General features: G+C 45.9%; 1 protein-coding gene across 5 annotated transcripts in view; it reads left to right on the plus strand.

Moving 5' to 3' along the window:
* The window catches only part of LOC147025782 (ATP-binding cassette sub-family C member 9-like), a 175,192-nt gene that overhangs the window by 103,633 nt on the left and 47,323 nt on the right, over nucleotides 1-24,236 (plus strand). For 3 of the 5 annotated variants that reach the window (XM_085880567.1, XM_085880568.1, XM_085880572.1), the window contains 8 exons: nucleotides 2,062-2,166; nucleotides 15,496-15,580; nucleotides 19,612-19,692; nucleotides 19,804-19,941; nucleotides 20,204-20,329; nucleotides 20,563-20,668; nucleotides 23,205-23,443; nucleotides 23,975-24,141. In XM_085880567.1, coding sequence (XP_085736693.1) covers nucleotides 2,062-2,166; nucleotides 15,496-15,580; nucleotides 19,612-19,692; nucleotides 19,804-19,941; nucleotides 20,204-20,329; nucleotides 20,563-20,668; nucleotides 23,205-23,443; nucleotides 23,975-24,141 — 1,047 coding nt within the window. The remainder of the gene's footprint in view (nucleotides 1-2,061; nucleotides 2,167-15,495; nucleotides 15,581-19,611; nucleotides 19,693-19,803; nucleotides 19,942-20,203; nucleotides 20,330-20,562; nucleotides 20,669-23,204; nucleotides 23,444-23,974; nucleotides 24,142-24,236) is intronic. The other 2 variants (XM_085880569.1, XM_085880571.1) reach the window with 2 other exon arrangements.

A 24,236-nucleotide genomic window follows, 5' to 3' on the forward strand; every position in this document is an offset into this window, starting at 1 on the left:
TGATTCAAATCATAACCGCCAGAGAAATGGAAGTGTCAACATCGCAGTCACACCTTGGCGATCTTGCCAGCGTATGCCGACCTCTGAAAATGCGTCTAAAACGCTGGCGCACGTCGAATACGGTATGGGTAAGTTTGGTATACGTGAATAGAACGCTAAAGTACGCTATCATTCGTCGTCGTAAGTGGAGTACGTCTTGAAATTTTAAACGTGTTAAAAATTTTACGACGTACTTGCCGTATGCCTAACACGTTTCGCATGCGATGGGAATAAGTTGTAGGCACGATATGCGATCGTTGGCACACGTCGATAAAAGTTACTTGTAAGTTACTCATAAATCAAAACATGTCGAGGTAATGGTTAGCGTCAGTGTTCCAGACTCCCTGGTTTTTAAAAAAAAAATTTCTTCGGTATGACGGTCATGTTGACACTTCGATTTCTAGTGCGGTTATAATATAATATAATTAATAGGCTGCCGCTCAACGATTTAAATCATAACCGCATGAGAAATCGAAGTGTCAACATCACCGTCATTCCGAAGAAGAAAAAAAAAAAACCAGGGAGTCTGGAACACTGACGCTAACCATTACATTGACATGTTTCGACTTATGAGTAACGTACAAGTAACGTGTGTCGACGTGTGTCAACGATCGCGTAACGTGCCTACAACACGTTACTCATCGGTTAGAAATAAGTTTCGGGTATGCTAAACATTACCTCGACGTGTTTCGACTTATGAGTAACTTACAAGTAACGTGTGTCGACGTGTGTCAACGATCGCGTAACGTGCCTACAACTTATGGCCAGTGTAGCGGAACTTGTGAGTCATACGCTGGCATACGTCATAAAATTTCAAGCATGCTAAAATTTGAGGACAACCGCAAAGTACAACGATGAAAGCCAGCGTACTACGACGTATGGCAGTGTTTTTCAGCATGCTTTCAATGTTTCCAAAACATACCCATAACGTATTCGACGTGTGCCAGCGTTTTAGACAAATTTTTCAAAAATCGGAATAAGCTGGCTAAAACGTCAAGGTGTGACTGGGCCTTAAGGACAATAACTCCATAGCTTTTCAATGTCCAACACGTCCCGAAACTCCTGACGAGAAAAACTCACCCAGCCGGGCAGGGCCGGGTAATCTCCTCTCCAACTCCCCCGGGCAGTGCTGGGTAGCCCCTCTAACTTCTTGATAATAAACTAGAGTTCACAGAACATCTTACCCCATGCAGTGTTCAGGTATATAATTAAACTGAAATAAAGTAGATTGTAACGGTCGTACAAAAAATAATTCTGGAACTTTACCGCCGTTGATGCAGTGGCTTTTACTCCACCTTATTTAACACGTTGCATTAGTTATTTGTTCCTGTTGTTTGCGTCCCTTATGATGTCCTTGAAACGGTAAATGAAACTGCCGGGCAGGTAGACAGAGTAAAAATGTTATCTCGCCCCTCTCTGTGCATGTGCGATTGGGACAAATTAAAAAACTGTGCTGTTAATGGCAGGTTTGTCTTCCGATTCCTGTTCTAATTCATGATCAAAGAATAACATTCAATTGAAAGAAGTTGTTCCTCGAACACAAGCTGACGTTTGTGGAGAGATAGACAGACAATAGTGAGTCAATTGCCCAACCCCATGCGTGGGGTAATTAATGAATATGGATACATATCTTCAGTATTTTGACAAATTCGTGTTTTAAATCATGATTTGAGAAAGCTTGGCTTTGATTTAAGTGGACACATACTTTTGCACCCAGCCGTATTTGCACATTGACAAACATGGTCGTCGGAGCATTGACAACTAATGATGTGTTTGGGATAAGATTTATTTAGGTGTAAGGTGAAACGAGTACTAAAGTCAAATTTTTCCTGTACTTTCACACACAGCAATACTTTCGCTTTCATTACAAGTCCTCATCTTTGAGTTTTGTGTTTTGCTATCATAAGTCTTGCTACTATTGATGTGATTAAGTTTTTCGAAGTACAGGTAATGTGGTAGGACCTGCATGGGAATCCTGCTTCAGGCATCGTTTGAAATTATTTTCCGATGTGCTTTTCCCAGCAGCAAGAAGAGGGGTTCGGTGGCTTATGCTGCACAGAAACCGTGGCTTCTAAATGCCACAGTAGAAGAAAACATTACCTTTGGGAGCCTGTTCAACAAACAGAAGTATGGTGGTTGTTGTTATGAGTTGTGAGATGTTTGTGAATTTTTTTCTCTCGACATGATCAAGGCTCATGGAAGTGCAAGGGGACGAAGGGTAGAAGCCAACATTTTAGCACAAATGGTGAATTTCCTTTGCCATGTTTTGTCTTTGACACTATTGAACGGTTCCTCCTGATTCAGACTACATTCGCTTTGACCTAGGCCGAGTACACCTGGACCTCTTTGTTGAGCCGTCTTTATTCCATCCATCCATTGGGACCATACTCTGTGCAGAGCGTTGGTGCTGCCTCAGCAGTCTCCTTGGCTATTGGGCGCAATCCTGGATGGGTCGCCACTCCGACACAGGATACCAGCAAGCTGGCACTCATTTTGCCGACCTCAGAAGGATAACAGGCAGAGTCAATCCCACCTGGTATTAATTCAACAGCAAAATGGTATTTGAACTCAGAATCCTAGGATCCCAAGCCCATCACCCTTACAAGTCTTTATAGCAGCTCAATTTTGACCTGGAGCATTTTCAGGAAGCATTTACACTTTTGCCTGCATTCTGTAGTGCATGTTTGCACCTCTGCTAGGTTATCTTTCCACCTCCCTCTAGGCTATTTGCAATGAGGATGTCCAGTCAGAGTTTGGATCTTAAACCAAATTGAAACTGAATGTGATCACAGAATCATCTCTCCATGGCTCATCCAGATTAGTGGACGTTTAACAAAATCCTGCTGTAATCTCGTCGGTCTCCGTAAAGCACCAATGCCATTATCATTTTCAAGCTCATTTCAATGAGACCAGAGATCTTTGGTCAGGTCAGGTATGGGAGCATGTGCCAGAACAGCGCGTCGCTGCGTCCACTTTCCGCCGGTACTCCAGGGGCCTCCGTCTGGCCATCCCCCAGGCAGATGCCAGGCCCATCCCCATCTCCTTGAGATGATGGTCAACCTGCTGCAACCATGAGGCACGTGGTCGGCCCACTGGCCTCCTCCACTCATGAGACTCCCTCGCTGAGAGAATCTGGTGAGCAGGATCAGCGTCAGGAAAACGAGCCACATGTCCATACAGCCGCAGCTGACGCTCACGGACTATGCAGGTAACAAATCTCATCCGAGTCTCTCTCAGCAACCGCTCGTTGGACACAAAATCCGACCAGCGATAGCCAAGGATTCTCCGAAGAGACCTGGTACCAAAGGAATTAAGTCTCCGTCTCAGATCCTTGGTCAAAGTCCAAGTCTCGCACCCATAGAGCAAGACTGGAAGTACCAAGGACCTGAAGACTCGGACTTTCGTCCTCCCGCACAGGTAGCGGCAGCGCCACACCCCATGATCCAGTGAATCCATGACTCCCCAGGCCCGACCCAGACGTCTATTGACCTCCGGCTCACAACCTGCGGAGACATGAATATCACTGCCAAGGTAAGTGAATCTATCCACGACCTCAACATCCTCACCACAAACAGACACAGACAGGACAGCAGCATCCAAGATGTCACCGAAAGCCTGGATCTTTGTTTTGACCCAAGAAATCCGTAATCCCAACAGCTCCGACTCCTCATTCAGCACCTCGAGGGCCCCCAAGAGGATGTCTAAAGTCTCCGCAAAGATGACTGCATCATCTGCAAAATCAAGGTCCGAGATCTTGACATTGCCAAACGATGCACCGCAACTTGATCTCTCCGACATCCTCCCAAAAATCCAGTCCATACAAGTGCTGAAAAGTGTGGGGGCAAGTACACATCCCTGACGAACTCCAGTAACAACTGGAAATAAGTCAGAGATGGTACCACCACACTTCACAGCACTCTCAGTACCAGAGTAGAGTTCAGACATCAGATCGATCAGTTTCGGTGGCACCCCACGAAGACCGAGAATCCTCCAGAGGACATCCCGATTCACTGAATCGAACGCTTTACAGAGATCAACATAGGCTGCAAGCAGCCCCTGCCGAAACTCTCGTCTGCGTTCAGTGAGGACACGAAGAGCAAGGATACGGTCAATCGTTGACCTCTTTGGTGTAAAGCCTGACTGCTCTGGACGCTGGTGCTCAAGCAGATGGTGGTGAACCCTATCAAGAATTATCCGAGCAAAGACCTTGCCCGGCACTGAGAGCAGCGTCACCCCTCGGTAGTTGTTGCAGTCTTGGCGATCACCCTTCCCTTTCCAGAGAGGGACAACAAGGCCCCTCTTCCAGTCAGTTGGGATGATGCCTGTGTTCCAGGCAGAGCACAAAACTGCATGCAACGACGCGAGTGCAGCATTTCCACCAGCCTTGAGAAGTTCAGCATGGATGCCACAGATCCCTGGAGCTTTGCCCCGTTTCAACTGGTTCACCGCAGCCCGTGTTTCCACAAGCGATGGTGGACCACAGTTGATTCGAGGGTCAGCAACAGGGATTGTAACACCCTTGACGTCCAACTCGACAGCTGGGGGATCAGCCTGGTACAACCGCTCAAAGTAACCGGCCCAGCGGGCCTTCACTACAGACTCCTCTGTCAAGAGCCTACCACTCTCTGCTCGAACTGCAGTGCTCCGAGGGATGGGCTTGGATGAACGTAATGCGCGAATTCCCCTGTAAGCGGGACGAGAATCACCTGTCCACAGGTGATGCTCTACCCCCTCACAGATTCCTCGCACATAGGCCTCCTTGTCCACCCTCAGTGCACGTACAGTTTTACGCCTCAGCTCCCTGAACAGCTCAGCTCTGCCATTCAGCCTGGCCCTGCGACTCTGGTCAATGGTATCCAGTGTCCCTTGAGAGACAAAATTCTTCTTTGCCCTGCGGTGAACTCCAAGGCATCCACCGGCAACATCAAGGACGGTGGTCTTGAAGGTGCTCCACAACTCTTCAGGACCCCCCAAAGCACACAGACCCCCCAAGTGTCCACTCAGCCTGTTCGCAAACTCCTCAGCTACTCTCTCATCCCCGAGCTTGGCAACATCCAGCCTAGGCTGGGATGGTACCATTCTCCAGGATTTAAGGTGCAGCTTTAGAGTTGCTACAACAAGCCTGTGGTCAGTATTGAGGAACTGAGCACTCCGGTAGACCCTGCAGTTCTGGATCATCCTCCAACGACCGTCAATGAGGACATGGTCAATCTCCTTTGCCACACCGCCAGCGTTGGAATACCAAGTCCAGCGATGAGCTTGCGGGCGCTGAAACCATGAACCAGCCACCCTAAGTCCATGACTTCTTGCAAAGTCAAGGAACTTAGTGCTATTCTGGTTCATAGTTCCTGACCCATGGGGACCAACACACACCTCATAACCATCCCTATCAGTTCCAGTCGATGCATTGAAATCCCCCAAGACTAGAAGTGTATCTCGTCTGGGGCACTGATCAACCACAGACTCGAGTGTGGCGTAGAATGCATCCTTCACGGTAAGATCACTCGCCTCAGTCGGAGCATAAATAGAGACCAGGGAAATGACACCTAAGGAGTGACGAATCCTTAATCTCATAATACGCTCGTTGACCGGTGTTACCTCAATTATCATTGGGGTCAGCTTATTGGACACAGCTACAGCAACTCCTTGGGTATGGTAACCATCAGAGCGACCAGACCAATAGTAGGTGTAACCACCCACCATTATCTCGCCGCAATCCGGTCTCCGAACCTCAGAGAGAGCTGCAATCCCGATGTCCAAACGCTTGAGCTCAGATGATAACAGAGACAGGTGATCATCCTCTCTTAGGGATAGGACATTCCAGGCACCCACCCGAAGGGACCGCCTCAGGTTAACCCAAGGAGACCGCCGTCTGGTGGACGACACCTCAGCACCACTCCGACACACTCTCCCGCAATCTGACCCAGGGATGTTACCCCGTGGTTTCCCTCCTATCAAAGATTGGGGGTCCCGAAGGCTTTGCCCCAATCCCGTCATCCGGTGAGCTGCCCTGCGAAGGGAAGCTGCACAGGAGGTACTCCCACGGAGTGGGTTTTCAGATTTTTTTGCGTTTTTGCGTTTTGCGGAATGAAGCGTTTTACGGTGGCTGGAGTGCAAATCCTGCCACCAACCTCCTAATAAGAAGTAACCCAACTGCAGGAGGACGTCCGCAGACACAGTTGGGCACTAGATATGGATGGCCGTTGGCTCACAAGGAGCTCCTCCGCCCTTTGACAGGTTTTGTTTTTAATCCTGCTGGGTGTCCATATCCAAACACCCTCCTCACCAGAAAACCTGGTGGGGGAGACGGTTTAGTCGCCGACAACCCGACCATGGAACAGGTTAGTACAGGTTTACATGGTACCTGTAGCAGGTCACAGATCGAACCTGACCTGACAAAATCTTTGGTGATTCCTCGAAATATGGTATGAGGTTTAGGGTTTAGTTGACTTGGCCACAGGAGTTAGGTTCCTTGAACAACGCCATCCTGATGAAGATGTTTTATCTGTTTTACTGTTTCTATGATTGGTATTAGTGGTGCCGCACAGCTCAAATATTCAAAAGAATTGTGCACGAAGTGATAAAAGCACCAAATTTGGCACACTTGTAGAAAAACATATTATGAAGCGACTTGGATATTTGGCCACCACAGATTTAGCCTCTGAGGGCCGTGGCAGCCATTTTACAAAATGGTGGCCAGGTGACATTAAAATGGCTACCAGAGGAATTAAAATGGCTAGGGCTTCTACATTTGTGGAACAATTTCATCGTTTATGGGGTCTATGGATGCGCCTCACCGAGTACTACAAATGTATGGGAGCAGATTTTCGAAATTTTGAAGGGGGGAAAACCCTTTTTTGGGGAAATTTTTCAAATCACTGTGGCTTCTACGTTTATACTTCGGTAACAACTATCACTGTGCCTATATATGTGACTAATGAGGCTCTACAAAGTAGCAGTTAACGATTTTTGCGTTTTTTTAAGGGGGGAGCGGGGGGGGGAGAAAAATAGAAAAATCGCTCTGGGTCCTCCTACATTTATGTTTTTTTTTAAGAAAGCCACGCCACCACATAAAGGGTCACCCAACTGGTTGGCCCCCCACATGGCAGCAGGAAGGCCTAACTATAGCTAAGCTGCCCGGGGGGGGGGGGCACTACTCCCCCAACTATCGGTTGGACTAAACTAGCTAACCTAACCTAACCCTAACCTATAGTCCAACCTATAGCCCTGCGGATGACATAATTACATAACAAGCATGAAATAAATGACAATGAAAAAGCGTGTAAGAATAAACATTCCTGGAAATATATCATCAACAACAACTGACTAAAATATGATTTAAAAATGACCAAACATCCACCCACCCCGAAGCTTCTATTAAATTATTAAAAGTTAAATGCATGGTGTATTTACAAAAGAAATACAAAATAATTTACTCAAGAAATACAAAATTTTACATTTACATAATACATTTCAATGACACATGATATTACAGTGATATGATGAAAAACTCAAAATTAAAAGTAGAAATGTCGAGTTCTGGGTGCACTCCCCCTCACACTGGCACAGAGCAGTACATTCAAGTGCAGCCTTTTTGCACTTGCAACGATTCACACAACCCTTCTTACATTTACATGACAGCAGTTCACGACAAGTTTGGGCTGCTTGTGGTAATCTTGTCCAGTGGGGGTCATGCAGCCCTCCTCACTTTTGGTCCACCCCCAGCTGGTTGCCGGCGGCAGCTCTGGTGCAGAGAGCAACACCTGGCCCCATACATGACCTCCCTGGTAGGCTGCCCTCTTAACGTGCTCTTCCAGAGCTGCCTTGGTTGGAGGAATCAACTCCACATTGTTCTTCCTTGCGAAAAGTTTCTTGCGTGCCTTGTCAATGTCTGTGCATGGACTTGTTCTGTCGTACAGGAGGATGACAAATCTCTCAATGGTGTGCATGACCTCTTCTGGTATGTCACTTGGTGCAGATGACAACTTCAACAGTGTTTCGGTCAACTCCGGCAACACATTCCAGACTGCCCACGCAGTCTTCTTCCCATGACTTGCAAAACTTGACAGTGTCACACCCTGTCATAGAATGGAACATCGTAAGTGCTTGTGCTTTATCTGGCCCCAGTCCAGCTGCTATTTCATGGGCTGCCAGGTATCGGAACCCTTTTCCAGTTCCGAATGCAATCCACAGTTCATTTTCTGGCTGCAGATTCTGGACAACTGAGACAGCCAACACCACAACATCTGTGTCAACCGTTCTTATCATGATTTTGTTGTGGCCATGGCGGGCTGCATGAGATACATGAAGCAGCATTCGACTGTCGGCTTCCTCGTGGGTACATGGGGCCAGCGAAGACAGCTCAGACAGTGGAGGCTTGCTGCAGACTTCTTCTCCATCAGTGATGACGAGTTGCTTGTCTTTCAGGTTAAACCACAGGAGGAGAGCCTCTGACAGGAACTTGAACAACTGTGTCTTGTTGGTGTCTATTCTTGACTGGTATAGTTGAGCCAGTTCTGCTAACTTGAACACTGGTGCCGTCTCTTCATCCTGTCTGGTCTCTTCAATAAAGAGCACAAGTTCAGCAAAAGCTACTCTTGACAGCTCTTTCTCTGGTTCAGTTTCTCCTGGCGCTTCAGAAGATCGGGCCGCTCTGGCACGATTATATAACCCTGACAAGCATTTGGCATGGTACTTAGCTTCCAGGGCCACCATGTCCCCAGCACTGAGTTTGCCAAGTAGGGCACTGTCTTCAAGGAGGGTCGCACAGTCCCTCACGTGCCTGTCAATTGTGAAGGTCGCTGCCTCATGAAGCCGTTCTGAGCATGCAGGTTGTTCACAGAAGAAACAGGAGGGGGGCCTTGACATTTCTGTGCTCGATGAGAGGGAACTGGTGCGCTTGCATGCATCAGTATTATGGCTGTCATCAGCAGTTACATGCATTCGCTTTTCGGCTCTCTGTACTTTTGTCCTGTTATATTTCAGTCGACAGGTTTTGTGATAACCAGCACTGTTCGCAACCATAGCTGCTTCAATTCCGTGACCATCGTCAAGCCGGCGTAACTGAAGCGTATGTGGAAGCTCCTTTAGTTCATTGAATATGATCAGATTTTCGGCCAGGGAACTGTAGCCGCTCCCGACATCTGTTCGCTTGGACTGTGAGGGACGAGTCAGTGTCTCTTTCGTGTCGTCTTGACAGATGATACACAGGTTCAGTTCGTTGTTGGTGGATGTGACGATGTTGAGACAGGTCACTCTGGGTCAACCAACTTGAAGCTCTTGGACATGGCTGCTATTAAGCGACGACCACCATCACCAACCTGCAATGACAAATAAATATATTAGAGTTCATGTTACGACTATACGAGCATATTATACAAAATTTTAATTATTTCACCCAAAAAAGTCCCCCCCCACCCCCCCTTCACAATTTCGAATTTCGAAAATCTGCTCCCATACCTTTGTAGTACTCGGTGAGGCGCATCCATAGACCCCATAAACGATGAAATCGTTCCAAAAATGTAGAAGCCCTAGCCATTTTAATTCCTCTGGTAGCCATTTAATGTCAGCTTGCCGCCATTTTGTAAAATGGCTGCCACGGCCCTCAGAGGCAAAATCTGTGGTGGCCAAATATCCAAATCGCTTCATAATATGTCGTTCTACAAGTGTGCCAAATTTTGTGCTTTTATCACTAAATGCACATTAGGTTAGCTATGCTGCCCCACTATAGTGCCTTGTGTTTACATTTAGAGAGCATGTATCACTGGTTGCAGACACAGACTGATGGTGAATTGAATGAGGACATATTGGCCAAAGGTTTTCGAGAAAAAGCTTCAAGCAAATACCATCTGTCATCCCTCAGACTCTGTCGTACCATCTGCCATCCCTCAGACTGGCAAGCAGCAGCTTCTTCGCTCTCTGCAGATCTGCATAAAATCAAAAACTGGTCCAACACGTGGAACATATCTTTCAATCCTGACAAATCTCACACTCTAACTATGTCTTCCGAAAGGACCATTTGGAAAACCTCCCCATCTACTTTCTCAAGAATCCTCTGGAAGAAGTTCTTTCATTCAGGCTTCTGGGTCTCACTATCTGCCGTGATCTTTCCTGGGAAAGCCACATTTCCAACATGGCCTCCAAAGCCAGTCGCTGCCTGGGCATCCTCCGTCATGCAAAGTCCTTCCTCGGCAAACCTGAGCTGGTGTGTTGAGGCAATAATGTGATTGATCTTATCTTTGGCCGAACTTACCACATCACGTGAAGCAATCTCATCTAATCAACCAATCAGCCTGCATTTAACAAGACTAGATTGGAACCACCAGATGAAACTGTCATGAGCAAGCAGGTTGAGCCAGAGACCAAGTCAGGTTTAGAAAGTTTATTGTGTCATGGCATATATTTACAAAAGAAAACAAGCAATAATCCTAACTCGAAGGGCACTCGGTAGAGCGCATACCTCCGCCACGTAATTCCTGAACCACGAGGACATATCGGGCCCGATAAGTTTTTGAAATATCATGCGATGCAGTACTATATCGTTTTTTGCCCTATCTCTCAATGGTAAAGAATCACATTAAAAATTAACAGATCCAGATTCGGATCTTCACCAAAATCTAATCAATTCCTCCTTGTCTGTGTTTTATTCCTCAGAGGAATAAAACATCGTGTCAGGTCAGGTTCGATCTGTGACCTGCTACAGGTACCATGTAAACCTGTACTAACCTGTTCCATGGTCGGGTTGTCGGCGACTAAACCGTCTCCCCCACCAGGTTTTCTGGTGAGGAGGGTGTTTGGATATGGACACCCAGCAGAATTAAAAACAAAACCTGTCAAAGGGCGGAGGAGCTCATTGTGAGCCAACGGCCATCCATATCTAGTGCCCAACTGTGTCTGCGGACATCCTCCTGCAGTTGGGTTACTTTTTATGAGGAGGTTGGTGGCAGGATTTGCACTCTGGCCACCGTAAAACCCTTCATTCCGCAAAACGTAAAAACGCAAAAAAATCTGGAAACCCACTCCGTGGGAGTACCTTCTGTGCAGCTTCCCTTCGCAGGGCAGCTCACCGGATGACGGGATTGGGGCAAAGCCTTCGGGACCCCCAATCTTTGATGATAGGATGGAAACCACGGGGTAACATTCCTGGGTCAGATTGCGGGAGAGTGTGTCGGAGTGGTGCTGAGGTGTCGTCCACCAGACGGCGGTCTCCTTGGGTTAACCTGAGGCGGTCCCTTGGGGTGGGTGCCTGGAATGTCCTATCCCTAAGAGAGGATGATCACCTGTCTCTGTTATCATCTGAGCTCAAGCGTTTGGACATCGGGATTGCAGCTCTCCTTGAGGTTCGGAGACCGGATTGCGGCGAGATAATGGTTGGTGGTTACACCTACTATTGGTCTGGTCGCTCTGATGGTTACCATACCCAAGGAGTTGCTGCAGCTGTGTCCAATAAGCTGACCCCAATGATAATTGAGGTAACACCGGTCAACGAGCGTATTATGAGATTAAGGATTCGTCACTCCTTAGGTGTCATTTCCCTGGTCTCTGTTTATGCTCCGACTGAGGCAAGTGATCTCACCGTGAAGGATGCATTCTACGCCACGCTCGAGTCTGTGGTTGATCGGTGCCCCAGACGAGATACACTTCTTGTCTTGGGGGATGTCAATGCATCGACTGGAACTGATAGGGATGGTTATGAGACATGTGTTGGTCCCCATGGGTCAGGAACTATGAACCAGAATAGCACTAAGTTCCTTGACTTTGCAAGAAGTCATGGACTTAGGGTGGCTGGTTCATGATTTCAGCGCCCACAAGCTCATCGCTGGACTTGGTATTCCAACGCTGGCGGTGTGGCAAAGGAGATTGACCATGTCCTCATTGACGGTCGTTGGAGGATGATCCTGAACTGCAGGGTCTACCGGAGTGCTCAGTTCCTCAATACTGACCACAGGCTTGTTGTAGCAACTCTAAAGCTGCACCTTAAATCCTGGAAAATGGTACCATCCCAGCCTAGGCTGGATGTTGGCAAGCTCAGGGATGAGAGAGTAGCTGAGGAGTTTGCAAACAGGCTGAGTGGACACTTGGGGGGTCTGGGTGCTTTGGGGGGTCCTGAAGAGTTGTGGAGTGCCTTCAAGACCACCGTCCTTGATGTTGCTGGTGGATGTCTTGGAGCTCACCGCAGGGCAAAGAAGAATTTTGTCTCTCAAGGGACACTGGATACCATTGACCAGAGTCGCAGGGCCAGGCTGAATGGCAGAGCTGAGCTGTTCAGGGAGCTGAGGCGTAAAACTGTACGTGCACTGAGGGTGGACAAGGAGGCCTATGTGCGAGGAATCTGTGAGGGGGTAGAGCATCACCTGTGGACAGGTGATTCTAGTCCCGCTTACAGGGGAATTCGCGCATTGCATTCATCCAAGCCCATCCCTCGGAGCACTGCAGTTCGAGCAGAGAGTGGTAGGCTCTTGACAGAGGAGTCTGAAGTGAAGGCCCGCTGGGCCGGTTACTTTGAGCGGTTGTACCAGGCTGATCCCCCAGCTGTCGAGTTGGACGTCATGGGTGTTACAATCCCTGTTGCTGACCCTCGAATCAACTGTGGTCCACCTTCGCTTGTGGAAACACGGGCTGCGGTGAACCAGTTGAAACGGGGCAAAGCTCCAGGGATCTGTGGCATCCATGCCGAACTTCTCAAGGCTGGTGGAAATGCTGCACTCGTGTCGTTGCATGCAGTTTTGTGCTCTGCCTGGAACACAGGCATCATCCCAACTGACTGGAAGAGGGGCCTTGTTGTCCCTCTCTGGAAAGGGAAGGGTGATCGCTAAGACTGCAACAACTACCGAGGGGTGACGCTGCTCTCAGTGCCGGGCAAGGTCTTTGCTCGGATAATTCTTGATATGGTTCGCCACCATCTGCTTGAGCACCATCGTCCAGAGCAGTCAGGCTTTACACCAAAGAGGTCAACGATTGACCGTATCCTTGCCCTTCGTGTCCTCACCGAACGCAGACGAGAGTTTCGGCAGGGGCTGCTTGCAGCCTATGTTGATCTCTGTAAAGCGTTCGATTCAGTGAATCGGGATGTCCTCTGGAGGATTCTTGGTCTTCGTGGGGTGCCACCAAAACTGATCGATCTGATGTCTGAACTCTACTCTGGTACTGAGAGTGCTGTGAAGTGTGGTGGTACCATCTCTGACTTATTTCCAGTTGTTACTGGAGTTCGTCAGGGATGTGTACTGGCCCCCACACTTTTCAGCACTTGTATGGACTGGATTTTAGGGAGGATGTCGGAGAGATCAAGCTGCGGTGCATCGTTTGGGAATGTCAAGATCTCGGACTTGATTTTGCAGATGATGCAGTCATCTTTGCGGAGACTTTAGACATCCTTTTGGGGGCCCTCGAGGTGCTGAAAGAGGAGTCAGCGCCGCTGGGATTATGGGTTTCTTGGGTCAAAACTAAGATCCAGGCTTTCGGTGACATCTTGGATGCTGCTGTCCTGTCTGTGTCTGTTTGTGGTGGGGATGTTGAGGTCGTGGAGAGATTCACTTACCTTGGCAGTGATATTCATGTCTCTGCTGGCTGTGAGTCAGAGGTCAATAGACGTCTGGGTCGGGCCTGAGGAGTCATGGATTCACTGGATCATGGGGTGTGGCACTGCCGGTACCTGTGCGGGAGGACGAAAGTCCGAGTCTTCAGGTCCTTGGTACTTCCAGTCTTGCTCTATGGATGCGAGACTTGGACTCTGACCAAGGATCTGAGATGGAGACTTAATTCCTTTAGTACCAGGTCTCTTCGGAGAATCCTTGGCTATCGCTGGTCGGATTTTGTGTCCAACGAGCGGTTGCTGAGAGAGACTCGGATGAGATTTGTTACCTGCATAGTCCGTGAGCATCAGTTGCGGCTGTATGGACATGTGGCTCGTTTTCCTGACGCTGATCCTGCTCACCAGATTCTCTCAGCGAGGGAGTCTCATGAGTGGAGGAGGCCAGTGGGCCGACCACATGCCTCGTGGTTGCAGCAGGTTGACCATCATCTCAAGGAGATGGGGATGGGCCTGGCATCTGCCTGGGGGATGGCCAGACGGAGGCCCCTGGAGTACCGTCGGAAAGTGGACGCAGCGACGCGCTGTTCTGGCACATGCTCCCATACCTGACCTGACCTCCTTGTCACACACACAATCTGTCCACAAAATTTTATCCGCATCCGTCCACAACTTCTTGAGATATCCTGTACACAAACAGACAAAGGGGTGAAAACATAACGTCCTTCACCTTCGGTGGCGGAGGTAAAAATGACTCACAACCGCATATGCGCCCATGATGCTAATGATGAATGGGAACGTTAATTATTCTATGCCTTAGGCCTTCAGAAGCATGATAGAAGACCAGGGAAGCCACAAGACTGCAGAGTTCCAAGGCCAAACCCGCTGAGTAGATTGTGAGCGGAATGCCCAGTTGAGATGCAATTTGTCCCGGCAGGCTGCGAGGGGGTGGGGAGGACACGGCCTGGTGGAGTGGGCATGACGACAGCAGGACAGGGCGTAGCTTCCTCCTCTCTGAGCTCGTTCCAGGACGCAGCTGCCAGCTCAGTGCTTCCTGAGTCCTGGCTTTCGATTCTGGTCAGCCCGTGCCTTTATAAAGATGGCACCACCAACGTACGTCACAGCGAACGATTTATGCCCCTCACCTTTGCCATTGGTCCAAAATTCAACCCGTGGCGGGGCTTATGCCTTTCCTTTCCCACTTTCATCCTTTCCCACCTTAATCCTTTCCCACGTTGTTCCTTTGCATCTGGGCCTGTCTAGGTGATGACCGTGTCTCCAGGATGACCTCTTTTGCCACCTAAACTTGGGGAAATGGCCCAGTTCAGCACAAAGAGAGAACATTTCGACAGAAAACAGAGGAATAAAACATCAAATAAAAGCTTGTAGAAATGGGGAATTTTTAAGACACACAATAAGGTGGGTCTGACGTTTCAGCATCTCAAGGAGATGGGGATCCGACTCCATCTGCCTGGGGGATGGCCATACGGAGGCCCCTGGAGTACCGGTGGAAAATGGACGTTGCGACGCGCTGCTCCAGCGCATGCTCCCATACCTGACCTGACCTGACGTTTCTAACTATACAAATGAGCGCATCTCGAAAATGACATTTAATTGCTTTATGCTTATTCCTCACACTCAAAATGGAAATAACTATGCTATGTGAAGCATTTATTAACCCTAAGGAACCTTTTGCACAAGCATATACTGTATGTGGGATTTGAACTTGAGATCTCAGTATTAGAAGTGAAATGCTCAGACTGGAATACAAACAAGTCGACCTTAATTGTTGTTTTTTGATATGAATAGTAAAATGTAAATTTCTCATCAATCATTTCCTTCTGTGAGCATCAGTATTTGAATAATTGTCACAAATGTGGTTGAAATGTATCAGTAATCCACAGCATGCTCTGTGCCAATCGCTGCAGGTACAAAGCCGTGATTGACGCATGTTCTCTGCAGCCAGACATAGACATCCTGCCTCAGCGAGACCAGACGTTGATTGGAGAGCGGGTATGTCCGCCGGATATGTCCTTCGGTGTTCCAAGCACTCATGATTTCCATTGCGACTCTTCCTTTTCTTTGCAGCATCGCAAGCATTGCTCCCAACTGAAGTGCACGATTGCTTGTCCTTAAACGGAAATTATACACCTGTACTGGTTAGGTTTGTGTTACGGTCAATCTTCGAGCGACTTATTGAGTGAATCCATCCAGTTGCCAAATATCACGAGTGTCAACTCATGGAATTTCGTTTGTTGTTTCTCGACAGCTGCACGATTCGCTGCTTGTGTTCTTGCGGAGATTCGCAGTTTCAATTTTGACTACAGCATATTAAACATGATGGATTAGAAAAGAAACCACGTTTTGACTAAATACAAAGCGATGTTTTTGGAGATGGGAAAATGGGGAAAAAAAAATCAAGCAGAACTAATCAAAAAAAATCTGATAAAAGGCTGCTGCACTTTTCAATCTGACATTTGTGTAATTCAGACGGTCCTGAGTCGTTCAAACCGCACCATTCCCAGCAAACAAATCGACAACACAATAAAAGCTCGTAATACGTTTGCAATAGCCCTGTGTAAGCTTGCTAGTTATTGTGGGTGTGCAGTCGTCAGAGGAATTGTTCAAGTCACTTCATCAAGGCGTTTCTGTTGCCTGTCGATCCATCTCTAACGTTCTCGGGCATAATGCGGAATGGCAAGATCACTCTGTGATGAAATGTGATGTGATGTCATTTAATGAGCTGTTTTGTATCGGCTTTGAATGCCCTGCTGCAATGAGAGAAGTATCTTATAATTGGATGCGTTTGGGAGCCATTTGCATGTTAGATATGCAAAAGGGGAGGGGGTAATTTGAGAGGATGAAGTAAAGGATGAGATTAGGGGTGCAAGGAGAGGGGGAATCCATCCATCCATCCATCCATCCATCCATCCATTGGGACCATACTCTGTGCAGAGCGTTGGTGCTGCTTAAACAGTCTCCTTGGCTATTGGGCACAATCCTGGATGGGTCACCACTCCAACACAGGATACCAGCAAGCTGGCACTCATTTTGCAAACCTCGGAAGGATGACAGGCAGAGTCAACCCCACCTGGTAGTAATTCAACAGCCGAGCATGATTTGAGCTCAGGATCCTAGGATCCGAAGCCCACCACCCTAACCATGAAGCCAACACCAGATGGTGTAAGTTTTGCCATTTGGTATTGGCCCCAAACCAGGGGAAGACCAATGATTAGTTGGAGAGATTAAATTGAGAAATTGATCGGAGAAAAATTTCATTTGGAATCCAACATCACTACTTCTCCTCTACCCTCTCTGTAGACGTTGAGTTGAAGTGGGAAGAGTTTTGCATCCATTCCTGTTCTTTGTTTACATGAATGACTTCTCGATTGAACAAAATATTTTCACCTCTTTGGGGATTTCACTCTATGCCAAAACAGTTCCTCAACCCCTTGAAGAACAGGCTGTGTTGGATTCCTACCATTAGGTTTCAAGAAAATCATGTGGATTGACAACTGGAACATGAAATACAACCCGTGATTCCCACAAATTTCCTCTTTTATTCCAAAAAAAAAAAGAAAAAAGACACCTTACAACTTCCTCCATCTTCTTCAACCAACTTATGTAAGAAATGAGTCATCTGAATTTCTACCTCGTCATCAGCTCCAAGCTTACCAGATCCCCCCTGGGTGCTGGCCTTGACCCCACACGGGTGAGGGCCTCGACCCCTCGTGGGTGCTGGCGTTGACTCTTCGTGGGTGCTGGCTTCGTGTGCTGACCCTGACCCCACGTGGGTGTTGGCCTCGACCCCAGTGGGCGCTGGCCTTCCATCCCACCTAGATGCGGACTCTCCCATGGGTGCAATATAATTTGTAGTTTTCATTCCTACCTGATAGATCATGTATAGCTTTCAATACACCCTTTTCAGATGCCTTTCCAATCTGGCCACATGGTTTGCGGGTCATTTGCAGGGAAACTAAAATTCATATTCAGGTTTAAATTGCAGTTCCAAAGCCATTTCGTCTTGTGAAAGGGGTTAATTGAAGTGTGTCCGTATTACAAAGTACCACATCTAATCTATCTTCCACAGTACATCGATGCTTCAATTACTATGTCCTCTGGTTGTTTACAAATCCCCTTAATAATAATAATAATAATGATAATCATAATAATAATAATAATAATAATAATAATACGAATTCCCTAACAAGGAACTTTGACGCAGGATGAGGCCATGAGGCTCATCAATGCCTGCGCTATGATTACCAATTTATGGTTGTTTATCCATGCTCTTCCTTTGTATATACTGAGCATCAAGCAAGGAAGCAGCACGTACCATTTAAAAATTATTTTCATATGGCTCAGCTGAGGTTCAAACTTCAAACCACCAATGTGTCCCACACTCTGAGTGGGTGCTCAAACCATCACACCACCCAGGCCGGTTGTGTCCTCATTTATTTAACACCGTTTCACCAGCTCCTTGATAAGCTTCAATCATTGGCCATTGGGTATATAACAATGTGGGACTAGATGGAAATGAAAAGCTCCATTTCATTTCGAATCCAATTTATAATCTCTCGCTGGAGGGGGCTGCTTGTGCATCTGTGTGAAGATGAGTTTTTAGTTTTAACTCTTTTTCAAGGACATCTGACTTTGGCTGCTCGCCATGTTATCGCAAAACGTAATATCTCACTCTCGTGGCTCGTTCGTGACATCCACTCTACTTACATATTTTACGTGAGCGTCAATCGTCTTGCAAAGGGTCTCACTCTTTTGAAGGGTCTGAAGAGAGCAGGCACTGGATAATAAAGGGCAGCAGGGTAAAAGGACAATGAACTGATGGTGAGGCAACAGTTGAACACAATAAACGAGAGAATGAGCGAACAAGGAAAGACGAGGGGAGGAAATTACTGCAAGTAAGACGGTTGGGTTAATGGGTGAAGAAAAGTTTACCGCTATAGATGGGGGATAACATGAGAAGGTGTGTACCACCTGCTTGAAGCCGTAGAAGGAAGAGCAAAATTAAACAGCCAGTTTGATTTCAAAATTAGTAGTTCCAAAGGTGGTAGAAGTGAGGAACAAGGAGTTGTGGTGTGTAGTAAGCCTGGATTTTTGTAGTTTAACCAGGAGAGGGTTACTGGAAGAACATGTACCTCTTGGAGGGCTAAGAAAGCATTCTGCATGTACAATGGAAGCGAGACTAGAGAAGAGGTGGTTAAAAAAACGATAACCAGAGAACAATGACCCGTCTGTGATGTGAGAGTAGCAGGCCTTGTGCTTCAGCCTCATCACAGGAGATGCTATTTTAAAATGATGCAGCAAATTTTACTAGACTCAGCGGCTTAATGGTTAGAATGTTCACTCTGAATCTGGGAGGTCCATGGTTCAAACCTTGGCTGAGTCATGCCAGTCATGCCAGTCATGCCAAAGATTTAAAAAATGGCATGTGTTCTCCCTTGCTTGATGCTCAAAATTTTTTGACCAACCATATTTACAAGGAACCATATTTTGGCAACAATAGCACAGGCGTTGATAGGCCTAATGTCCTCTTCCTGCATTGAAATTCCTTGAAAGATAGCACATTATTATTGTTATGTTTTCTTGGACGATTCAAACGAATCTTCTTGGACATTATTGATGAAAAAACGTACGATACTTCAATTTAACAAAATAAAATTGGTTGATTCTAGTTGGCTATATATTTATGGATGAAAGTGGAATTGCACAATTTACCATGTATGGCGAAAGGTCTGGTCAATGCAAAGTGGTGACGTTTGTGAGTGATGACGTTTCTGTGGCAGTCACAACATTTAATGAGAATTTTTTTTTCTAATCCCAGAAGAAACCTTCAGGAAGCATACCAGGAAGCACACCAGCATTACATGAATTTCTGATTACACACTCTCTTTGTGTTGGCATGCGCAGACCTTATCACCGGGAACATATTGTAACTCATTCAAGGTTTTGCAATTAAAATATTTACAAAAGGTTTATATTTTACAGTGAATGTTCACTTCAAACATTTGACTTTTATTACCTTGCAGGGTGTGAACCTCAGTGGGGGACAGCGCCAGAGAATAAGTGTCGCAAGGGCCTTGTACCAAGAGACCAATGTGGTCTTTCTGGTGAGACTCTTTACTGCTATAATTGTTGCAGCGCTCCAGTATCCATATGTCGAACCATTCATGGATCCATGGTTTTGTGAAAGTAGACTCAATGCTGTGTATCTATGACAGGATGACCCATTCTCCGCACTTGACATTCACCTGAGTGATCACCTGTTGCAAGAAGGAATAGTGAAGCTTCTCCACAATGACAAGCGCACGACAGTCCTGGTTACGCACAAGCTCCAGTATTTGCCTCATGCTGACTGGGTACGCATGACTCATCACATGTATCAAGTGACCTGCTGGTCATCGTCCGGTGTGCATGGATGGGTGGTTGGAAAATTAGAGCTGATGGAGCTTTTGTACCGAATTATCATGAGATTATGTTGTGCGAAATTCACTTCTGTTCTTTACCGATGTTGTAAACTCTTAAATGATCTCAAATTTGCAACATCCTCATAATTAATGACACTCAGTCTGTAGCAACAAGGCCAATTTCTGAATGTACCATGGACTGCACTTTGCACAGATCGTTGCCATGAAGGATGGGAGTGTGCTGAGGGAAGGCACACTACTGGACATTCAAACACAGGATCCGGAACTCTATGAGCATTGGAAAACGCTTATGAACCGACAGGACAAAAAATTTCAGAAGGTCAGCTCTGGGGGAGAGCGTCTTGCTGGTCTTCTCACCGGGTTAATGCCAACAGCCGATAATGTCTCATGAAAGTTGTTATAATTGCTGACACTTGTTTTGACTATCCTTAACTGAAGATGGGAAAAAAATCTTTTCTCAATTCTAATTCTAGGTGGTGTAGTTGGAAGCAGGAGTTGTACATATTTTTGCCAGTGTATTGATGGATAAGACATCCCATGTACTTTGTACAGGACACAGAGTCTGAAAGCAGAACAGCGCTGGAGCGGAAAAACCTACGACGAGCAATGTATTCCCGAGAAGCACAACTCAAGACTCAAGTGGAGGATGAAGAAGAAGGTGTGTGTGTGTGTGTGTGTGTGTGTGTGTGTGTGTGTGTGTGTGTGTGTGTGTGTGTGTGTGTGTGCCCATGCCCACCTCTGCGTAAGACATACAATATTCCAGAAAGTGCATAATTAACTCCGCCAACAAAGGTGGACGGAGGTGATGTGTTCACCTCTGTTTGTCTGTTACTTAAGAAATCGAAGATTCACAAGTATGTTGGTTGGTCTGGTCTGTTATTCTGTATGTCTGTTTGTCTGTCTGTAGCCTACAGGTCAAATTTTTAAACCGATCTTCACGTAACCTAACCACCTAGTAGCGATCGTCACAAGCAAGAACCCTGTTGTTTTTGAGGTCAATAGGTCAATATCATAAATTGTTAATTTTCACGCGATTCACTTGACATATATATATATATATATATATATATATATATATATATATATATATATATAAATATATATATATATATATATATATATATATATATATATATATATATACATATACATACACATATACATACACACATATACATATACATACACACACACACACACACACACACATATATATTCACTTGATATATTGAACATACATTTTTGACATTTCGATCTTTATACCACTTAGACCCTTTTGACATTTACACCCTTTAGACCCTTTAGATCTTACTTAGACCCGACCTAGACCCCTTATACTCCTGAAGACCTTTACACCTTTTAGATCACTTCCACTCTTGATCATTCGGCCTTTAGATCTTTTTGATCCATTAGATCCACCTTTGACACTTTAAACCCCTTTCGACTCCTCTTTTCCAGACCCTTCCACACAACTTCATCATCCATTTGATTCTTACATCTCCAGCCTCCTCTGTCATTTTGATTAGGAATCCAGTTGGACCCAATGCCTTTCCTTTCTTTAATCTTCACATTGTTGATCCAGCAACTTCTTCTTCACATATATCCCTTCTTCTGGACCACGTAACCTCTTCATGCTGAACATTTTTGTCCCCCGTCCCTCTGACAAGGTTAGAGACAGGGGACATTAAAACGAGCTCTGTCCGACTGATCATCTGTCCATGTACTTTTGTGTACATGATATTTCAAAAACCGTTGAACATTTAGCTTCCATATTGCAGATATCTATTCCTCATGTCATTATCTCAACCTGATTATATCACGGCTGTGATTGGCTGAATTATGTTGCCATGACAACCATCTCTGTAATCTGGCTTGTGTATGATATTTGTGAGGCACTTCTTGCCTTGTTTCTTATTAAATATGTTGTGTGTGTGTGTGTGTGTGTGTGTGTGTGTGTGTGTGTGTGTGTGTGTGTGTGTAAACACCACCCAAAAGCGGGGTGGGGGACCTAGGGTATCAGCTCCTTGTTCATTTAAAATTTCCCACTTATACCATCAGGCATCCGCAGGAGAGCTCTCTGTTGTGGATGTTCAGGACGCTGAACATATAAACAGTAGCAAGGATGCTATTACAGTCGCAAGGAAGCTATATGTGGTGGAGCATCTTGCCCCAACCTACTGTACCTTCTGATCTTGCCTTTCTACCCCAATTGTTTCTGATGGTTTTGTGGTTGTTTCTCATATGATCATGCAAGCAAGACTTGGAAGCCTTTCTCTTTTCTCAATTTACCTATAGAAAACAGTGTGTATTTGTGTATTTCCTTGTCCCCCTTCATCAGGACAGTTTGAGTCGGGTTTTAAGGGCCAATCTTTTGACATGACTGTGTGCGCACTACAGTCTATTTTTCAGGATAAAAAAAATTCGCAAAATATTCTCCATAAAAGAGTAATTACATCTCTTCTATTGGAATTGCAGATGGTGACTTGCAAACCGAGGCTCAACGGTGGTGTGTACAGAAACGTTTTTAAAATAACAATAAATACAGGACGCAGGGATGTGAAAATTCACTACACGTGATGGGCAACAAGTGCAGAGTAAAACAAGTGTTCATTTATGTCCGTAGGATGTCCAATAAATAAATAAAAAGATACAAGCACACCTGACGCTAGGCCGAGGCTTCAGAATTTGGCACGTCACATGGCTGTACTGTCGAAATGAAACGTCCCAGAAGATAAAGAAACTAGGATCACATTTGTACATGTCGTGTTTTAAAATAACGCTTCTTGCTACGAAGCACCATATCTTCCAGTTTCTTTGAATATTTTGAGTAAAATAATTCCAACGTGTCATTCTTAACTGGCTTTTATAGTAGCATCATCATAAAAGGCACCCACATAGTTGCAGGCTAATTACAATGTAATCTATTTTTATAGGTCTCAGTATATTCGTACAAGAGGTGGAACAATCCACCTTCAGCCACACTTTATAACCTGATTTGTGGACTGTGAATCGGTGGTAGATGTTTTTTGAGGGGCTGTGGTGAGAAAAATTGATATCATAAGTGTGTTTGTGTGTCTATTGAAACCCTATTCTTAATATGTTTTTTTCCACACCTCATCCATTATTGTGAGGTAATCTTTTTGTAATCCTCACTTTACCAATTTTCTTTCCACCCCTTGACCTTACAATGGAAGAGGAGGAATTGGAGAGCAATGAGGACGAAATATCTGATGCTTTTCGGCAGCGCACTGAACTGCCCTGGAGGGCCTTTGGTCGGTACCTCTCGTCAGGTGGAGTACCTCTGCTCCTTCTGCTCCTGATCTCGCAGCTCCTCAAGCACTCCGTCATGGTGGCAATTGACTACTGGCTTGCCGAATGGACATCCAACATTATGAGCTCCAACTATTCAACTGATGCATCCATGCACAAGGAGGCATGCTGTGCATATCTGCCATGTTGTTTACTCTGAGATGTATCTCTAAAAAAATTTGGCTTACTACTCTTCATAAATTCCTGAAAACAACTTCGTTCTTTGTCCCGGGTGGAAGTAATGGAGAACGGTGCTTATCTCTGTGATTATATAAATCATAGATGACCCAAGCCCGAGGCTAACTTCTCTTTTCAGGGTGAGCCATGTTTGGAGTACATGTAATTATAAATAAGGTGCTGGCAGTACAGGTATGGGCCAAGACCATCTTGGTGGTAAAATTAAAACTGGTATTTCACTTGGGAAAAATTAATGACTCTGACACAGAAGAACTCTCCAACAAACACACTCTTCGGTGGTTTTCACTGCTACAGATTTGGTCACTATCAGTAAGATGGCTACAAAAATGAAACCATCTTTACTCCATGTAAGGTATTCAGTTGTAAAGTAGTTCTTGGACAATTTCTGACAAATTTTATTTTGCATCTGTTTTTTTTTTTCTGTAGTTGTTAAGTCAACTCTTTGACTCATCCACAGGGGCACTCCTTTGGCCAGTCATTCTACACAGCTGTTTTTGGTGCTCTCTCTGTACTCGGAATCCTGCTTTGTCTCATCACATCTCTGACCGTGGAGTGGACTGGAGTAATGTCCTCTCACAGTGTTCACAACACAATGCTACGTAAAGTTATCCAAGCTCCAATGAGGTTTGTTCACCTTTATTGGTTAATGTTGGGGGAAAGGTCTGAGGATTGTTTAGGAACTTTGATTGTTGTCTGTGCCAAATTCACATGGCATATCT

The sequence above is a fragment of the Eptatretus burgeri genome, chromosome 5, assembly GCF_056783735.1.
Source record: "Eptatretus burgeri isolate ZD-2024b chromosome 5, Ebu_testis_v1, whole genome shotgun sequence".
Taxonomy (NCBI): domain Eukaryota; kingdom Metazoa; phylum Chordata; class Myxini; order Myxiniformes; family Myxinidae; genus Eptatretus; species Eptatretus burgeri.